This window comes from Vipera ursinii (genome assembly GCF_947247035.1).
Source record: "Vipera ursinii genome assembly, chromosome: 1".
NCBI lineage: Eukaryota > Metazoa > Chordata > Lepidosauria > Squamata > Viperidae > Vipera > Vipera ursinii.
This window is the reverse complement of record NC_139512.1, coordinates 152,771,327-152,789,774: the sequence shown is the minus strand read 5'-3', so window position 1 is coordinate 152,789,774 and position 18,448 is coordinate 152,771,327. Positions and strand designations below refer to the sequence as shown.

The 18,448-nt window shown below is 38.2% G+C and overlaps 1 protein-coding gene across 2 annotated transcripts in view; it reads left to right on the top strand.

Moving 5' to 3' along the window:
* Positions 1-14,709, top strand: part of GRB14 (growth factor receptor bound protein 14) — a 65,294-nt gene extending 50,585 nt beyond the window's left edge. For both annotated transcript variants that reach the window (XM_083365659.1, XM_083365658.1), the window contains 9 exons: positions 57-194; positions 2,454-2,564; positions 2,780-2,875; positions 9,165-9,242; positions 10,120-10,236; positions 10,666-10,735; positions 11,629-11,716; positions 13,291-13,384; positions 14,310-14,709. In XM_083365659.1, coding sequence (XP_083221785.1) covers positions 57-194; positions 2,454-2,564; positions 2,780-2,875; positions 9,165-9,242; positions 10,120-10,236; positions 10,666-10,735; positions 11,629-11,716; positions 13,291-13,384; positions 14,310-14,456 — 939 coding nt within the window. In that variant the 3' untranslated portion in view covers positions 14,457-14,709. The remainder of the gene's footprint in view (positions 1-56; positions 195-2,453; positions 2,565-2,779; positions 2,876-9,164; positions 9,243-10,119; positions 10,237-10,665; positions 10,736-11,628; positions 11,717-13,290; positions 13,385-14,309) is intronic.
* The last annotated feature ends 3,739 nt before the right edge of the window (positions 14,710-18,448 follow it).

Genomic DNA, 18,448 nt, shown 5'->3' with positions numbered 1-18,448 from the left:
ATTCTCTCTCTCTCTCTCTCTCTCTCTCTCTCTCTCTCTCTCTCTCTCTCTCTCAGATGTTTTTAAGTTCCACTGCATATCCTGAAATTCATGGTTATTTGCATTTTAAAGAGCAAGGGAAGAAAACCTGGAAAAAAATGTACTTTTTGTTGCGAAGATCTGGTCTGTATTTTTCCACTAAGGGAACATCAAAGGTAAGTTTGGCAAATGGAAAGGAAGAAGTGTTGAAAATTGGTATGCGCCTTATTTTTATGTAGTAGAGGTTTTTTATATCGTTTTAAATCTGTAGAGATTTAGAAAAAAAAAATCCCCTCAGTTTTGTTCTTGTTGAGCAGTAGTTCCTAACATTTTCCATGCACCACATACCTAGGAAATGTTTGATTAATATTCACCCTCTCTGTAAAAGTAATTGTGACTTGTGCCTAAGCGACAGAAGCCACTCTTTGTGGCACCCTCTGAAATTTCATCTCGCACCCCCTGGGGGCTGGGTGGGCACCCCACGTTGGGAACGTCTGTTGTGGAGAAAGAGAGGTGAAAAAGTGAAAAATCCAGTCCTTATGATATAGACTTGGAATGAATTAGGATTTGAAATTAGAATAAATGAAATTTATTTATGAAAACGTCTATAGCAGACATGTCAAACACAAGGCCCAGGGGCCAGATCCGGCCCGCGAAGTGGTTTCATGCGGCCCGCAAAGCCATCCTGGAAACAGTGAGGGAACGGCCCCCACTGCCTTGGCCCTGGCCCAGAGACCCTCCTCCTGCCAGAGACCCTCAGATCTGTCCCACTCCTACCCGGGCCCCCATAGGCACCCTTGATGCGAACGATGTAGAGCTGGCCACGCCCACCCAGTAGGCCATACGCACTCTAGCCACACCCACCCAGTAGGCCACGCCCACCCAGGCCACACCCACCCGGCCCCCTGAGGGCAACCGCAATGCTGATGCGGCCCTCAATGAAATTGAGTTTGGTCTATAGCTAAATTTTCACTTTAAAGGGTTAATGATGTTGCTCTTGAAATATAAAATTCCTTTTTTAAAAAAAAAGTTACATTGTGATTAAGACAACAGTTCTATAGGCTCTGGAAGGGCATCACAACAGCTATGCTGATGGACTCTGTCTATGGAAGAAGTGGTGATGTCCTGTACATTTTTAATATATTTATTTATTTTATCCCACCTTTATTATTTTTTCTGAATAACTCAAGGCAGCGAACCTAGCTAATACTCCTTCCTCCTCCTCCTCTTTTCCCCACAACAACAAATGAAATTGGTCTGTTCTTGGAAACCTTTTTACTGGAGGACTGTCGCTTTAGTTCTTCCAGCCACACTCTGGAAGAGGACTGAGGGCTCTTCTTCCCCTAATTGTCTTGGAAATTGTTGGGAATTCTCTGGTTCAGGAGCTGTAGCAGTTAGCTTTCCTTCTCTTAGGATTGAAACCAAGGGAATATATCATGACCTGGGAAGAAATACCCACTGAGCTATCCCCAGGGTATAGGCCAGGGCTAGGCAACCTTGGCTCTTTTAGGACTCGTGGACTTCAACTCCCAGAATTCCTGAGCCAGCATGGCTCAGCTTGGAAACCTCTCCCTTTCCTCTCAGCATGGCTGGCCTAGGAATTCTGGGAGTTGAAGTCCACGAGTCCTAAAAGAGCCAAGGTTGCCTACCCCTGGTATAGGCCAAAAATTAGCGATGTCCGCCATGACTTCATGACCGAAGCCCCACCCCTTTGTACAGAAAACAACATTTTTGCACATACAAAGGAACCGGGCTTTCGTTACTTGGACTGATCTGTCAAAGCTGTTGTTTTTTTTAAACCCTCCCTGCAGGACTGGATGCCCTTGTAGTTGGTTTATATTTGTCAAGGCCTTGCCTTTGGTAAAACTTGCTGTGTCTGTGCATTACAATAAACAATGGCATATAGTTCCTCCTGTATTTCTGGCAATTATGGTTTTCTTGGTAGTTTCCAACAGTTTTCTCCAAACTAATAGTTGAAAAATCACATGAGGGTCAACACTTCATACTGGACCATAGTTCGCTTTTGGTGTAATCTGTTGAACGAACTACACTGGCTGGGTTTCTGCTGCTTCTTGCGTAACAAAAACAGCAAAGCCAAATAAGTCACATTCTGGTTTAGCAAAGTCTCTAAATATGGTTATCATGTTCAGTGATTCAAGTTCTTTTCCTTTAAAAAACATTTATTATTCCTCTTCAGTGTATAAGGCTATTTTAGTAGTGTTGATGGAGGTTTCCCCTAATCTAAAAGATCTTGAATGGTCATAAGATGCTGTACGCAACTTGGAAAAACTTTCCATAATTCTTTGAAAATTCATTGTGTTCCACTATAGGCCTTTTCTCTCTCTCTCCCTCTCTCAAACACACACACACACACACACACACACACACACACAAATTTAAAAGTGGATGTAATATTTTTATGTTTTTCATTTTAGGAACCACGACACCTTCAGCTTTTCAGTGAATTTAGCAGTAGCGACATATATATGTCTTTGAGAGGCAAAAAGATATCTGGAGTGCCAGTCACTTTTGGGTTCTGCTTCAAGGTAAGAATTTAGCATTTTAATAAGAGCTAAACCCCTTTCAGCGAATTAATGCTCCCCCCACCCCCCAAATGCTAAGGCACTTTTTTGATGCAGGGAAAAACACTAAGAAAAGAAGAGATTTTGTTTGTGAAATAGGAGAATTAGTGGCTTTTATTTCAACAGGTATAGTCTTCAAGATATGCATTAATGCTAAACAATATGCTGTGGCCTTCTAGCCTTATAAAGCAGGAGGAACCAGAGACCTGAAATACCTTTATGCAGACAGTGAGCAAAGTAGGACCTGTTGGATGACAGCAATTCGGTTGCTGAAGGTAAATGTCTTCCCTTCTTCTGTGCATTGTCTTCATCAATTGTTTCTATAGTTACTGCTCACAATACGTTTCATTCTTCTCTTTAGCCTCTGGGTAAAAGTGGTATTTTTAGCCTTCTAAAGCTCAGTGTTGCATGTGTATATTTCTCATCTGCACAATTAATTTGAGTAAACAATGTTTACTTAAAACATAAAAACCAATTAGAATTAGAAAGTAGCACCGCTAGGATGCAAGACAAAAATGCACAAACTCCTTATAGAAACATGAAGTCAGAGCTCACTAAAACCGATGGAAAAGAGGAAGCTCTTAGCTTAGAGCAGTCACTAAATTGGGTACCGGGCCTGCTTTCCAGGGAGGGCGTCCTGTGAGGGAGAACTGGAATTGAAAAAAAGCACGGCATAGAGCAACCCACTCAATCTTAGAAGGATGGCCAGACTGCATGGACGATGCAGCAATGTTTGGAAGGGATGTTCCTTTCGAAGAAGTGGAAGGAAGCGGTGGGAGAAGTGGATCACTTCAGACATGCCTTGCATATTTGGTCAAAGAATAGACTGAAAATGAAAAGGCCATCAAAGGTTGCCCAAGTAATTTACATGCAAAAGCTCCGTCACCAGTCTCAGATTATCAGAGAAGTGCTTGTTACTCTTATTCCAAAGAGCTAGTTCCAGATTAAGTGTTTTCCATTGAGACCAGTCTTTCAGGGCAACCTGGTCTAGCCCAAATATGGGACGGAGCATACTGCTTCCGCTTTTCAACCCCAATCTAGGAGCCTTCACAGGCGGTCGTGAAGGTTTTCCCATCCCATATTTGGGGTAGACCAGGTTGCCCTGATAGTTTGGTCTCACCGGAAAACAATATCCCCACCACCAGTATAGCTGACAAAGCAAGGAAAGCCCGTGGCCTAGAGTTTAATACATCAGCCTAACATGCAAGTGGCCCAGGTTTGAATCTCAGAAGGGTATGACTAGCTGATGAGAGCTAAGTAGTTAGAAATGACTATACTAGTCTCTCTTTAATTCTTTGTCGGTAAATTTAAATTTAACACACAACTACGGCAGTTCAAGAGTATTTATTCCTTAAGGATGATGCTCCATTTATAGCAATCCTGTATTTTACCAACAAGAGGCAGCAGAGTTGCATTACATCTTTTAACTGGTAGTGATAGGAAACTTTCCATCTGGGACCATTCCATTCCAATAAAAGTGAATGTTAAAATTCAATTAAGAGGACTACATTGCTTCAGGCAGCTTAGATGGATTTTTTTTAATCTAAAATATACAGCATAGATTAGCAAATAATAAAATTTCAGCAGATGCCAGTGAAGTTAAATAGTCTATAAAACATATATTTTCATTGGAATGAGGTAAGGTTCATTGCTTACAATTGAACTAACTCAAAAATCTTACCACAAAAACATCAGTCATTTGGTAGTTATTATACCAGTGTTGATTCACACAATACACTAAGCCATTTTGTGGTACTTGACTTATTGTCTGAAGACAGTTGTGGCCTAATCACTAAACTTGTATAAGCCATAGTTTAAGGCAATATGTTAATCCAGTCTACACATTTCTGCCTTAGACCTGTATGATTTCTTTGCTAATATATGTCTATGTGCTCTTTATTCATTCATTTTTAAAACATTGATAAACTGTATTGCAGTTGCTGTTGGGTTAAGGAAAACATTTCCTTTAGAAAAAGGTATTTTTTCCATTTAGAAAAAGTAAAATTGGACACAGACTTTGGCCCATTATATATTTACAATAATATTTCAGGAGGGAAGTTGTATTTAGTTTTTTGGACTGAATGATTTGTTGAACAAATTATAGCGACTGGGTTGCCATAAAGGGTTGGTTTGTATATTGTATTAGGCCATTGGTTTGGATCATATATTGCTCCTCAATTTATAGAAGAATGAAAATCTGATTGCAAAACCCACAAATTGCATAATTTGAAGGGTTCTTTTAAGACATGGGTGTCAAAGTTGCCGTGTCACCACTTTTTTTGCATTGCCGGAACTGGGGTGGGCGCGGCCTCCACATGATGCAACCGGCCCATGGGCCGGTAGTTTGACACCCCTGTCCTAGGACAACATTTTGGGAGTTGTAGATAGCTTCAGAAAATAAAGTGAAAGAGCAAAAGTTTATCCTGTGAATAATCCATTTATTGATCATTCTTGTAGCCGGTGTACTGGCCTAGGTAAAAACCTTTTTTATACATTAGAGTAACTCATGGTTTGCTTAACTAGAACTTGTTGATTAAATTATAGTTGTTTGGGTTCACTCATCCCACTAAGCCATAAACCACTGTAAATGGGATGTAGTATTTTAATCATTTAATAGTTTATTTTATTTTATTTTTTGGATATTTATATCCGTCAATATTTTAGTATATTTCATATTTTAACATTCTATCTTTAAGACATCAAACACCTTATCTATTTTTTCTAGCTTTAATTTTACATTGATATTAAAATTAAAACATTTAAGATTTCTCAATTTCATATTACTAAATAACCTCTTTTTATACAATTTTCTTCAATACCTAGTAATGTAGTCCAGTTCTCATTTATCTCATTTCCATATCTATATCAATTATACAATATTTAAAATAGTAGTCATTAAGTTACAAATCACAAGGAGGAGAAAAAAAGAAAAAAAGAAGAAAGAAAAAAAGAAGAGAAGAGGACAATAAAATATTCTTGTTTCTCATTTATAGTTTCCACATATTAAAAATTAACCAAAATTTGTTCCATTTTAACATTCAATACATCCTTCATGTCTCTGCATCCAAATATATTAGTTACATTCTATCATTCTTAGCCTATATACATCTTAACCCATATCATTTAGAAAAACTCAATATTTCAATGTTGATATTCATACATTTGTATTTTTTTGTTTTGTTTTTTTATTAGTTAATAATAATCATCAAAACATTCTCATAATCCCAGTACCATCCTGCCTATTTTAATATTATCTATTTCAGGCCTTTTAAAAATGTTCATATTTCTTCAGTCTTATTCTTGCTTTCTTCCTTTGCCATGTCATTTTGCACTTCTTTGCTACAGGGTCATCAAAGCATTCTTGTATTACTATATGATATTGAAGTGGACCCCCAGTCTCCACCCCCAAAGAACCAAATAATCTGCCAACAGCACCACATCTTATCACCTTCATCTCTTGATACAACTGTCCCGGTCCAAACAAACTTCCCTCCATATTTTCTCCATCACCATCCCCAAAAACCTGTATTTGTTGGCTGTTTAACTCTTCTGCCAATGTATTCAATTGTTCAATTTCTTCTGTTGAGCTCCGTCCCAGCAAAATATCAGTTGTAGTCACAGTTTGAGTTTGTTTCATCGAGATGCTTTCTAATTCTTTTCCACAAGCTCTTATTTCATCGCCAGCTGTAGAAAGGAGCTGATAAGTTTGGTAAGATATTTCCCACAGAGCATGAATTTGTTTTTGAAACTCTTCCATTGTGAACTTTCACATCTGATGTTCAAGGTTACTCTTTATCTTGTTTTCTTAAATATTTTCTTGGTTTTTTTTAAGAGAAAGTCAAAATTGCAATTTCAAATTTAGCCACTGAGTGTCCCCCAAGTACTTTAAGAGTTCTTTTCTTTTGTTATTTCTTTCTTAAACGTTCTTTTGTTTCCAAAAAACACCCCTGAGTTTGTTTGCCGCCTTCCGAAGGGAGGGTTAAATTCCCCCTCCCTCTCCACAGGGGGGAAAGTACTTAGCAGCTGAATTAGGTGAAAAGAAGATGATAAGGTACAATAGAAGAATCTTACCTTCGTCTCTTCCACGCTGCTTTAATGTTGCCTGATGGTAGATTTGACTTCAGCTGTCTGCAGCCTAGGAGCTGGCCATATTCCTATGGTCAGTCTTTCGTCCGCCGGTACAAAGGGAATGCAGGCACTAACGAGGGGGTTGCTCCCCCCCCCGGCGTTTCTTCAACAGCCCCTTCTGTCTGGACAACCCTCCAGGGTGACTCTTCGGTCCTTTTAGGACCCCCCAGCGATGCGAATCTGGACGTGGAAGACGGGAGCCGTCCTCCACGCATCCATTTATGGCTGTCGGCAAACCGGAAGCTGGGATGTAGCATTTTAATTGGGATATAATAACTTAATGCAGTCAAACAGTTTAATGTGATTTGGCATACCTCACAGAATAATCTTCTAGAAAGAAGTGGTTCTAAGACTATCTTCCTCCTAATAACATATAGTTTTGTTAATCCAAAATAATTATTTTCTGTAATAATTATTCTGTCCTGAGCAGAATGATCTGAACACATTTCCTGGGGCCTTAACAAATACCTCTTCAGCTAGCTTCCCAAGAGCACACTGTACCAAATAGGTCCGATTGTTTTCAAGAGCCTTGGTGGAGCAGTGGGCTAATGCCTCCTTAAGTAACACCAGCTGCCTGCAATTAGTGCAGGTTCGAGTCCCACCAGGCTCAAGGTTGACTCAGCCTTCCATCCTTCCGAGGTAGGTAAAATGAGGACCCAGATTGTTGGGGGCAATAAGCTGACTCTGTAATAATCCTGTTTGTGGTGGCAAAAGCCCTAATAAGCAGGCATATACATAGAATGAAGGCTACTGCTGAGCACATTTATTTGTGCTTTAAATTGTAAGCCGCCCTGAGTCTTCGGAGAAGGGCGGGATATAAATGGGATTAAAAAAAAACAAAAAAACCCCCGCCTTTTAATTTTTTTCTCAAGCCAGTCACCTAATAGCACAAAACTATATTGTGCATAAAAAGGGATTTTAAGTAATTGCTTTTGTTATGTCGCTCTTTAATCACCACTTAAGCATTTATCCAAATCCAATTCAGGATAAGTTTAAAAGAGATGTTTAAAACTGCAAATAGAGTTGGGTTTTTCTGGGTGGGATCTGGAAGCAAAAAGGGAGCCTAATTCCATCTTGTTACTATTTTATAAACACAAAAGCTTGTTCCCCTTTTGTTGTTAGTGTTGGAATCGATGAAAAACTGTTCCAGTGTATTACAGGATTTTTGTGTTACTATTGTTTTTGGCAAGCTTTAGGTTTCCTTAGGGATGTTCTTTCAGGTACACTGAAGTTTTCTGGGTCACCAGGTGGCCCTGTTTCTTTCCCTATAATCTACTTGTCAAAGAATAAGAACAAATCTAGGCAGACAGTCTCCTTTTTCTCCTCCTGCTTATCTTAGTTCTTGAGATAGAGATCTGTTCAGTTATTTAAAAAAAAGGAAACTTGTTATTTTATCACTTTGAGAATGCCTGGAAAAAAAATCTATAACACGGGCATTCATATTGTTTTTAGAATGTAGCAGAACATCACTCAGCCCACGTTTAAAAGAGATGGAATAATTGTGATAGGAACAATTTTCTAAGTCAACATCCTCCAACTCTTGAGTCTTTTAGAGATGTTGGTCTGTAATCAGTCCTCTTCAATCATACAGCCTAGTGATAGAATTCACCCCTGTCTATCTGCTGTGTCTATCTCAATTTATATAGCAGCCCATCTCAAATTCATGTCTCTGGGCAACTAATAACAATTAAAAACAGCATGAAATATATAACATTTAAAAATGCCCGCCTAATCAGCAGCAAAGATTTTTTTTTTTAAAAAAAGAACAACCCACACAATCAATATAATCATTGCACAGGCTCTGCCACACACCCAAGTTTGCGACTCAATGATGTAAGGCCTTACAAAAAGCCAACGGGTTGGGTCCAATCTAATCGCTGGGATGGATGATGTTCCAAACTGACAGAAAAGGATCTCTTTCTGGGCTCTTCCAGATGGCAGTCTCTATTAAATGAGACTCAGAGCCTGCCTCTCTTTTTGAGTGAGATGGGTCTACATCAGGCATGTCACGTGACGTCGCGCAATGTATCGCGACTTTTTCCCCATTGGGGTGGGCATGGTTTTGGCATGACATGCCTGGTCTACATAATCAGGGAGAGGTGGTCCTTCAAATAACTTGGCTGCAGGAGCTGTGGTGGCCCAGTGGTTAGAATGCAGTATTGCAGACCGACTCTGGTCATTGCCAGCAGTTTGATTCTCACTGGCTCAAGGTTGACTCAGCCTTCCATCCTTCCGAGGTCAGTAAAATAAGGACCCAGATTGTTGGGGCCATAGGCTGACCCTGTAAACCACTTAGAGAGGGCTGTAGAGCATTACGAAGCAGTATATAAGTGCTATTGCTATTGCTATTGCATGCTATGTCTGTATAGTAGAATATTCTCAGATGGTCGAATTATATACATAAAATTGTAATATCTCTTTGTTCCTTGTTTATAGTATGGAATGCAGTTGTACCAGAATTACGCACAGCCCTATCAAGGTAGAAGTGGGGGCAGTTTTCTTAGTACACCCACGGTAAGTATATTTAATAACAATGACTTAAACTGAAATATAAATATAGCCTCCTGATTGTTGCATCATGTGGCCTCCTCAGGCAACTGATTTTGGAGAAAAAGGAAGAGGTGGAAATTGTTTGGCTTGTTTATTGTTGCAGGATTTTCTGTTTTGGTTGTCAAAACAGGATGATTTTTCCACAGTGACTTATTGGCCGTACGATTTTATTGATTTGATTATATACAAGTGGAATGAATAAACAAAGAGTGAATTTATGAATTAATATGCAGGAGAATCTCTTAGGCCAAGCGTAGCCTTCTGGTTACTAGTTTGGTACTCTTTATACTGTATACAGTAATTTCTGCAGTTGTTTCTTCTTTCCTCCCCTCCATTTTCCTTTTCAGTTTATAGTCTTTGGATTGTTTTTCTGTTAGAGCAGGATATGAGTGAATGTTTCTTTGAGATAGGTTGGGCCATTGGCTGGGGCCTATAGGAGTCAAAGTCTGTTCCATCCAATGGGGCAAAAGATATCTACCTTTGTTGTAAATGGTATATTTAAAAGGTGGAATATAAATCTAAAAAAACAACAATAAGAATTCAACTTAAATAATGAATTCAATCTATTTTTTAACCACCTTGCCAGAATTGTTAGGAGTGTAATTCTTAAAAATGAAACATCACTTGCTGATCTTGATAATGCCATATCTTTCAGGCATAATCTTACAAAGAATCTGCATGTAAACCACCTTCTGCAGAAAAGAAGCCCTTCTTTTTTTTAAACTTTTCTGTTTGCTAATCAATAGATTCCATGTTGATTTTGTCTGAGAATAATCAAGGGTATACATACTGTAAAATAGTTTTGGTAGATGCATTTAACACATTTTTTTTTATCCTTTAGAGAAGCGTTTCAGAGAATTCTCTTGTCGCTATGGACTTCACAGGGAATAAATCCAGAATTATCGAAAACCCCACAGAAGCCTTATCAGTTGCTGTCGAAGAAGGTTTAGCATGGCGGGTATGAAAACTTTGTTTAAAGCAGGGGTGTCAAACTGAATTTCATTGAGGGCCGCATCAGCATTGCGGTTGCCCTCAGGGGGCCGGGTGGGTGTGGCCTACTGGGTGGGCGTGGCTAGAGTGCATATGGCCTACTGGGTGGGCGTGGCCAGCTCTACATTGTTCGCATCAAGGGTGCCTATGGGGGGGCCTGGGCAGGAGTGGGACAGATCTGAGGGTCTCTGGCAGAAGGAGGGTCTCTGGGCCAGGGCCAAGGCAGTGGGGGCCGTTTCCTCACTGTTTCCAGGATGGCTTTGCGGGCCGCATGAAACCACTTCACGGGCCGGATCTGGCCCCTGGGCCTTGTGTTTGACATGTCTGGTTTAAAGGCATTCTTAATGATGTGGTTTCTTGTTTAAAAATTTAGTGCTTTTCCTTTCTTTTTATGTAGAAAAAAGGGAGCTTACGTCTTGGCATACATAGCAGCCCCAGCACTTTGCAAAATGTCCCCTCCACTGCAGGTATGCACCACTGACAGATCTTGTAGAATATCATGTGATGTCACGAATTCATTCATCATATACATGCATACATATACTCACACAAACTGAAATCATAAAGCACATTTATCTCAGTTTTATTGTGATGGAGATTACTTTGGGATTATCAAGGGACAACCAGCATGAAAATTTTGCCTCTTTTTGTATATGTGCCATGATGTGGAACTTATAGGGCAATGTTGCTTTTGCCATTTTGACAAAAAGATTCTGCAGATACTTTTCTGGGCAAGGAAAAAAATTATCAGCTGCCTTCAAAGAACAATTGAATCTATTCAAGTAATAGTAACTTGGAACCACTGGCTTTCCAGCACACTAGAGAAAACTATATGATGGGAACCATGCTTCCAGAAGGCAATTCCAAGAAGGATGATAAGAGTCATCTACCAGTGTAAAAGGAGCCAAACAAAAAGGGATCGATTTAAAATGTTGCCCAGTAGGTCACGATTTGATTTAGATCTTCAACTCTGCTTCAAACATCTAGCCTCAAGCCGCAAAATAAAATTGGGAATACAATTACAATTACAAATGCAATTACTAATTTAAGAGATAGCCTTTCAGACCTTTGACCGGATTAATTCAAACTGAAGGTGTGACCCAAGTTAAATTCATATAATATATGTTCTAGGGCTTTTGAATTAAAAAAAACCTGGAATAAAATGGATATGTCTGGCATGAAAAAAAGCCCAGAATTGCTACAATACTGTATTGGGCACTTTGGACTAGGAATTTGGCACACTCTTTGCAGGAGCCACTTTGTGGAAAATAATCCCCAGATATTTGAAGCAGAGTGTAAAGGTGTATTACCTTACTCTAGAATCATATGAGATAGACTTGATCTACAACCGTGTTTTTAGCTATACACAGTTCACAGCCGTGGTTTCATCATAAGATTTCTAGAGAAGAGGCACACCAACTGATTCTGAGGCAAGGATTGGTGGATGGGTAAGTTTCCCCCTGCCCCTTGATATTTATATTTTGTGATTGGCTGTTTATGTTGCCCCACCTACCCTATGGAATTGTATTCCCCCCCCCTAAGATCCACATGACCCTGACCTGCTGGTCTTTGGGCAAGAACTTCAGCCCTGACTCTTCCAGCAGGTTCTGATATTTTATGTGTGTTCCCACTAAGCACTGGCGGCAGTTTCATATAAGCTGATTTATTCCTCCCGGCATCCTTGACTTTTTTTTAATGATGGCCGTTGTTTTAGCCCTCTGTAGGATGCCAAAGTCACCAGCGAGTAGGCAGCCTTAAAATCAGTCAAACAAACAAACAAGCCTGAAGTAATGGTAGTTCAGTAAGGGTACCTACCTGTATCTGAAATACCTCCTAGCTTATTTCCAGTTTGTCCTAACTTCAGAAGCCCTCTACGTAGACTCAGTTCAAGACCCTTGACATGTCTATGGAGATTCTCAGTCTGTATAAATCTCTTTATTCTTCTTTTGCCATTCCTGCAAGATTTTGACTGACATTGAAATTGGTGTCATTTGAAAGACGTAGATCATCTTGGGTAATATGCTCATTTTTATTGTCAAGATAAGATCTAGCAAGAAAGTTTTTGGTTTGTCTACCCTCAATATATTTTCCGCACAATTGATTGTAATTGTTCTGAAATACGTCTTTGCATCCTGTCAAATGTAAATATTTATGTAAGAATTTCATTGGATTTATTTATTTGGTTATCTCATAACCAGACTTATTTTTTTAAACAAAGCTCTTCTTCATCCGGGGTTAAGTATCTTGTCATTATTTCCTTTTCTTTTCATTGACTCAGTCTCTAGAGCATTCACCAAAGTCTTTGATTGTTTTCATCAGCTATCTTATAAACCTCTGTATTTACATAATGCTTAGGACTACATTGTCAGCATAATGTTTCAATTCTTATTCCTGACCTTGAATTTTAATCTCCAATATGTTTGAATCTTGTCCACAAAGATTTCTAAAGCAAATGCAAACAATAAGAGAAAGTGGGCACCCTTGCCTAGTGTTGTCATTTATTAGAAAATGTAGGGAGACATTTTTGCTGTTTGATAAAATTGCTAGTTTTTAAAGATGTCAGTTACGTACATTTGGGGACTTTTTATGTCATCTCTCTTGAGCTTCATGTGGGTACAATAGTATAAGACGTACAGTATTTATCACATTTTTATTCCCTCTTTGTCCATAGTGTAATGTAAAGCTCCATATCTTAAACTCACTTGGCGAATTTCCCTTTTCCTGACGTGGACCTGCTAAAGTTCATAATGGATACTGCAACACATGGAATATAGCAATTAATGTTAATTATCTTTACTTTTAAAAAATAAAGAGGTAAAATAAAATGTGATAAGAAACATTGTTCTGGAGAAAATAGAAGGAGGAAGGAATGTTAACTCACCTCCTTGAGTTATTTATAAGAATAATAGAGGTAGGATGAAACAAATCTAAAAAAAAAATTCCTTTGCTAGCACTCCGATATCATTATTTAAGGACATAATTTCAGAACTTGCTTGACCATATTTTCCTTTTTTTTCCATAGAGTTTTCTTGGTACGGGATAGTCAAAGCAATCCCAAAACTTTTGTGTTGTCATTAAGCCATGGATTAAAAATAAAGCACTTCCAAATTGTGCCGGTAAGTATAGCTATTAAGGTGCTGAATCAAATCTTTTGATGTTCTGTTGACAAGAACCAAATCCCATGGTTTTGCACTTTTCTATGAAAGAGAAGTTTCCAAACCAAAAGCCATGTTTCTCATGAAAATTTTACTTTCTTATTTGGGATATCAACTTCTCATTATGACTTTGGTATCTGTTTGGACACATATCCTGATAAGCCTATATGGGACTATCATTCTAGCTTTTTCTTCCTTTGTGTCTTACAAGATATAGTTCATATTTCACAGAACTTGTTTTTTTGAGAGAGGATGGATATTGTTTTATTAAATAAAACCTGAGATGCTGCTACCATATGTATCCATAATAGTAGCATGTGTATATAGCACGGTTAGGTGTGCATCATGAATGTGTTCCACTTTGAGAGCGGGCAACTAAATTTCATTTTTGATGTGTGCCGTTGTGCCCACAGTAAAAAAATAACAATAAAGGTTATCTCCATGGTGGTGAACCTATGGCACATGTGCCACAGGTGGCATGCAGAACCCTCTCTGTGGGCACATGCGTTGTCACCCCAGTCCTAGGCCTTCAGCTGGGTTTTATAAAACCTTTTCGCTTTATGCCTCCACCACCATGTAGAAAAAAAAAGGTTCAATCAATCAATTTCAACTTCTTGCGGGGGAAAAAAAAAGATCTCGCAAATTTGGAATTGATTGATTGAACTTTTTAGTCCCAGCCAGTCTACCGTTACCACCGCAGCCATGCCCACCCAATGGGCCACACCCACCCAATGGGCCACGCCCCCCGGCACCCAATGATACATAAGTGGGCTTTGGGTTGCAGTTTGGGCAGTCGGTCTCTAAAAGGTTCGCCATCATTGTCTTATCTTAATTGCCTGCTGACAGTACATGATAGATTATGTTTTTTTTCTGTCTCCCTTTGCAGTTAGAAGAGGAAGGCAAACTCTTTTATTCACTGGATGATGGTCACACTAGATTCTCTGATCTTATTCAACTCGTGGAGTTTTACCAACTCAATAAAGGCATTCTTCCTTGCAAGTTAAAACATTACTGTGCTCGAATTGCACTTTAGCTAAAATATCATCACCTCACCCAGGCTCACTAGAATAACAAATCAAGACAGAACATTACTTTTGAAAAAGCACTTTGTTATGAGAAAGAAGTTTAAAAAGAAGTAATTGAATGTAAATTTCAGCTTACAAAGAAGAGCTTCTATTTCTACAGAAAAGCAAAATGCAGTACTTTTGCATTAGAGTTGATTAATCAATGGTTAATCTTCCAAATATGAACTTCAAGCTGAAATGGTATAACTGTGCAGTGCTGGAATCCTAGGGAGTATTTTTCAAAATATCAATAAATGTCTTTTTCACTATTTTTTTTCAAATGTCTTCTTTATTTTCTCCTTACAATTATTAAACGGCAAAAACATACCCTGCCAACATAACTGTTAGCCTCCTAGGACTGCATCTGAGTAGAGGGTAGAAATAGAACACTTACCCATTTGTACCTTTGTTTACTACACCTTCCATTGATTTTTGCATATGATGAGATCATAGGAACACAACCTATGCAATGCCATTTAAGCAATTTCTACTTTCCCTTTACATCACCAATATACAGAAAGATGACCCAGACATAGTTTGATGTGTTGTGTTCCAGATGATGGTTTCAGAATTTAGTAAGAGTGAAAAATGTTATTTGTTTGCAAAATCTTGGCTAACACAGATACCGAGCAAATACAATAGCTAGAGCTAGCTCACATTTTGATAATAGTACAGATTTACAGTAAAAGGCTTTGCTTATCCATTAAATCTCTAGAGAGTAAGAAGGCAGCCTGCAACCTTTCAGGTATCATAAACTACAAATCTCATTATTCCATTTAATGATTCACTGTATAGATTGAATGTGATTCAAAATAGCTAAAGGACATTTGACGTGACCCCTTCATAAAGGTATTAATATGTTACCTTCCCATTTAGTACTTTTAATTGTCAAAACAACATTTATGTGCAGGCAGACCTCGACTTACAACAGTTCACTTAGTGACCATTCAAAGTTACAACAGCACTGAAAAAGGTGACCATTATGACAATTTTTCACACTTATGACCGTTGCAGCATCCCCATGGTCACCTGATCAGAATGCAGATGCTTGGCAACTGACTCGTATTTATGATAGTTGCAGTATCCCTGGGACATGGGAACATCTTGTGACCTTCAGACAAGCAAAGTCAATGGGGAAGCCAGATTCCTTTAACAACCTTGTTGCTAACTTAACAACTGCAGTGATTCACTTAACAACTGTGGCACGGAAGATCGTAAAATACGGCAAAACTCACTTAAGAAATGTCTCACTTAGCAACAGAAATTTTGGGCTCAATTGTAATTCTAAGTTGAGAACTACCTGTATTAAATTTATAGATTCTGAGTAGCTTATAAAACCCAATACAAACAAAACAGTCAAAAACCTAAAACAAAATAAGATAACCTAGACCAGGCATGTCAAACTCGTGACGTCATGTGATGTCGTGCTATGTATCGTGACTTTCTCCCCATTGCCGGCAATGGGGTGGGCATGGTTTCACTATGATGCATCTGGCCTGCGTGCCGACTGACCTAGACTAAAACAACCACAATAATAAAAACATGACAGGGCCCCTACAAAAACATTAACTTAGCTTCCCCAAGCCCCAAGAGAGTAAATTTTCAGTAAATTTTTCGTGTGCCTAACTTACAGTTCTTATTTACTTATGATTTTCCAAGAATAAATTATATAATTTTAACTGACAAGAGATTGTATAAAAATAGCCACAACAATCATGATACAATAAAGGAAAACAAGCTATAATTTTACAAAGTATTTTTAACCATTGATTACTGTAGAAAAATTCACAGACAAGATGTTTTTAAGAATACCATCAAGAAATTAAATTTCTGATTGATTATTCTGTTGAGAATCTTCCTCTTAAGTGGATCTTATCTTAATGAAGGAATTCAATGAAAAACAATTGAATAAACTTTTAAGAAAATATGCCTCAATATTCCCCTCTGGGTTCCAGCCAACGGAATGGAATGGAAAGAGAAAAGTAACACTTGTAAAGAAGCCTTCAAACCTTAAGAAGTTGAAAAAAAAATTGAGAGCAGATAATCCTTATTTTACTTTCTCCAAGGAAAAACTAATCTCAATCCAAGGAAAGCCAATCAGTATCACAATCACCCAAAGTTCTGTGCCAACTACAGAGACCGTGAAAGTGGCAGGGTAAATAGATCTATCAAAACCCCTGTAACTTGTCAACAAAAGGAAAAATTATAAGAGACTTGAAAGGTCGAAGTTGCAAGTAAATTAGAATCTGCAATAACAGAAAAAACATTGGCATTGATGTAGGAAACAAAGCAGGAAAGAGACTGCAAGCTTCTGTGAAGAAGATTCAATATTTATTGCAAATACCTTCTACCAACAGCTTAGAAGATGATTGTATACATGGTCATTGTCAGATGGACAATATTGAAATCAACGAAATACTCTACAAACAGTGTTTCTCAACCTTGGCAACTGAGACATGTGGACTTCGACTTGCTAAGGTTGAGAAACACTGCCCAGTAAGCAAAAGATGGAAAAACTGTATTCAGGCAACAAAAGCAAATCAGGGCTGACTATCAAACAATTTCTTACAAAATTACATCTTAAACTAAAGAAAACAAAATAATCAGATCAACAAGATAGGAACCCAATGATTATGCAGTGTAGGTCAAAAAATAGAAATCTATTCTTTGGATTCAGCTTTGATGAATAGAGTGTCTAAGAAATCTGAACTTCAATTTGTGACATCTTTAAGGAGGAAGTAAACAAAAGATAACCCAAAATGCAGAAAGCAAAAGGAGGAAAAATAGTGATCTGCTGAGATGCTGAAAACAACTGAAGGAAGGCAGAAAGCAATAGAAAACAAAAATGTCATACAATTAACCATTTAGTTCCAGAGAAGAACAACAAGAACAAGGAATTCTATCTCAGTACGAAAAGCAAACTGAGAATGTAATTTTTAAAAATTTAATAGTTGGGGATCGCATGGGATAACATTCATTCAAGAAAATTACAGAAATTGAGATACTGAATAATTTTATGCAAAGTAAAAGATGGCAAAGATCTGTTGAAATAAAGAGATAGCACAAATAAATGGAAAAAATGTACCAAGAAGATGGCAGAATTTATGATTTGTATAAAGGTTTGGTCACTGAACTTGTCAGGTATTTTGGAAAGTTAAGTTAAATGGGTCCTAGAAAATGTTGCTCTGAACAAAGATGCAGAGGCTGATGAAATACCAACAGGACAACTTAAGAGTCTTACAAAATGATGCAGTTATTTGTATGCCTTGTGTAGTTGTAAGCTGATATGGAAAACACAGTTTATATTCCTGGACCAAAATTGGGCATTGCTGAAGAATATTCAGACTACTGAACAACTGCACAAAGTTGCATATTGTATCCTTATTTGTCTTATATCCAGAATAAATCACAGGAATTAGAAGAAATAGAAATCAGAATTGAAGACACTGGGGAAAATATCGTAACATCAGAATTTTTAAAAATTTATCCTTAAATTTATTTGCCACCCATATAGCAGTTTGAGGCAACTCTGGGCATCTATGCTGATGATACCATTTAAATGGCTGAATGGGAGGGAAACTCAAAAGAATTTCTTATCGAAGGCGAAAGTATAGAGTACAGAAACCGCTCTTCTGCTCAATATTAAACAAACGAACACTAAGATAGGGTCAATGGACAATGCCAGTTCAATGCAAAGAAGAAGAAAAAGCTGTAGAAACAAACTATCATTTGAGGCTCAACAATTCACACATAACCATCAAATAGAGAACTGCCTGCTATTCAGGAGGAAAACGGATACTAATGTGCAGAGTTCATGCTAACAACAAGGCTATATATGTTTTTTTAAGTTGTAACGTATGGCTATGAAAGCTGGACCATCACAAAGGTTGAATGAATGCCTGTGAATTCTGTTGCTGGGGAAGACCGTTGAGAATATTTTGGACCCTAAGAAGAATAAACC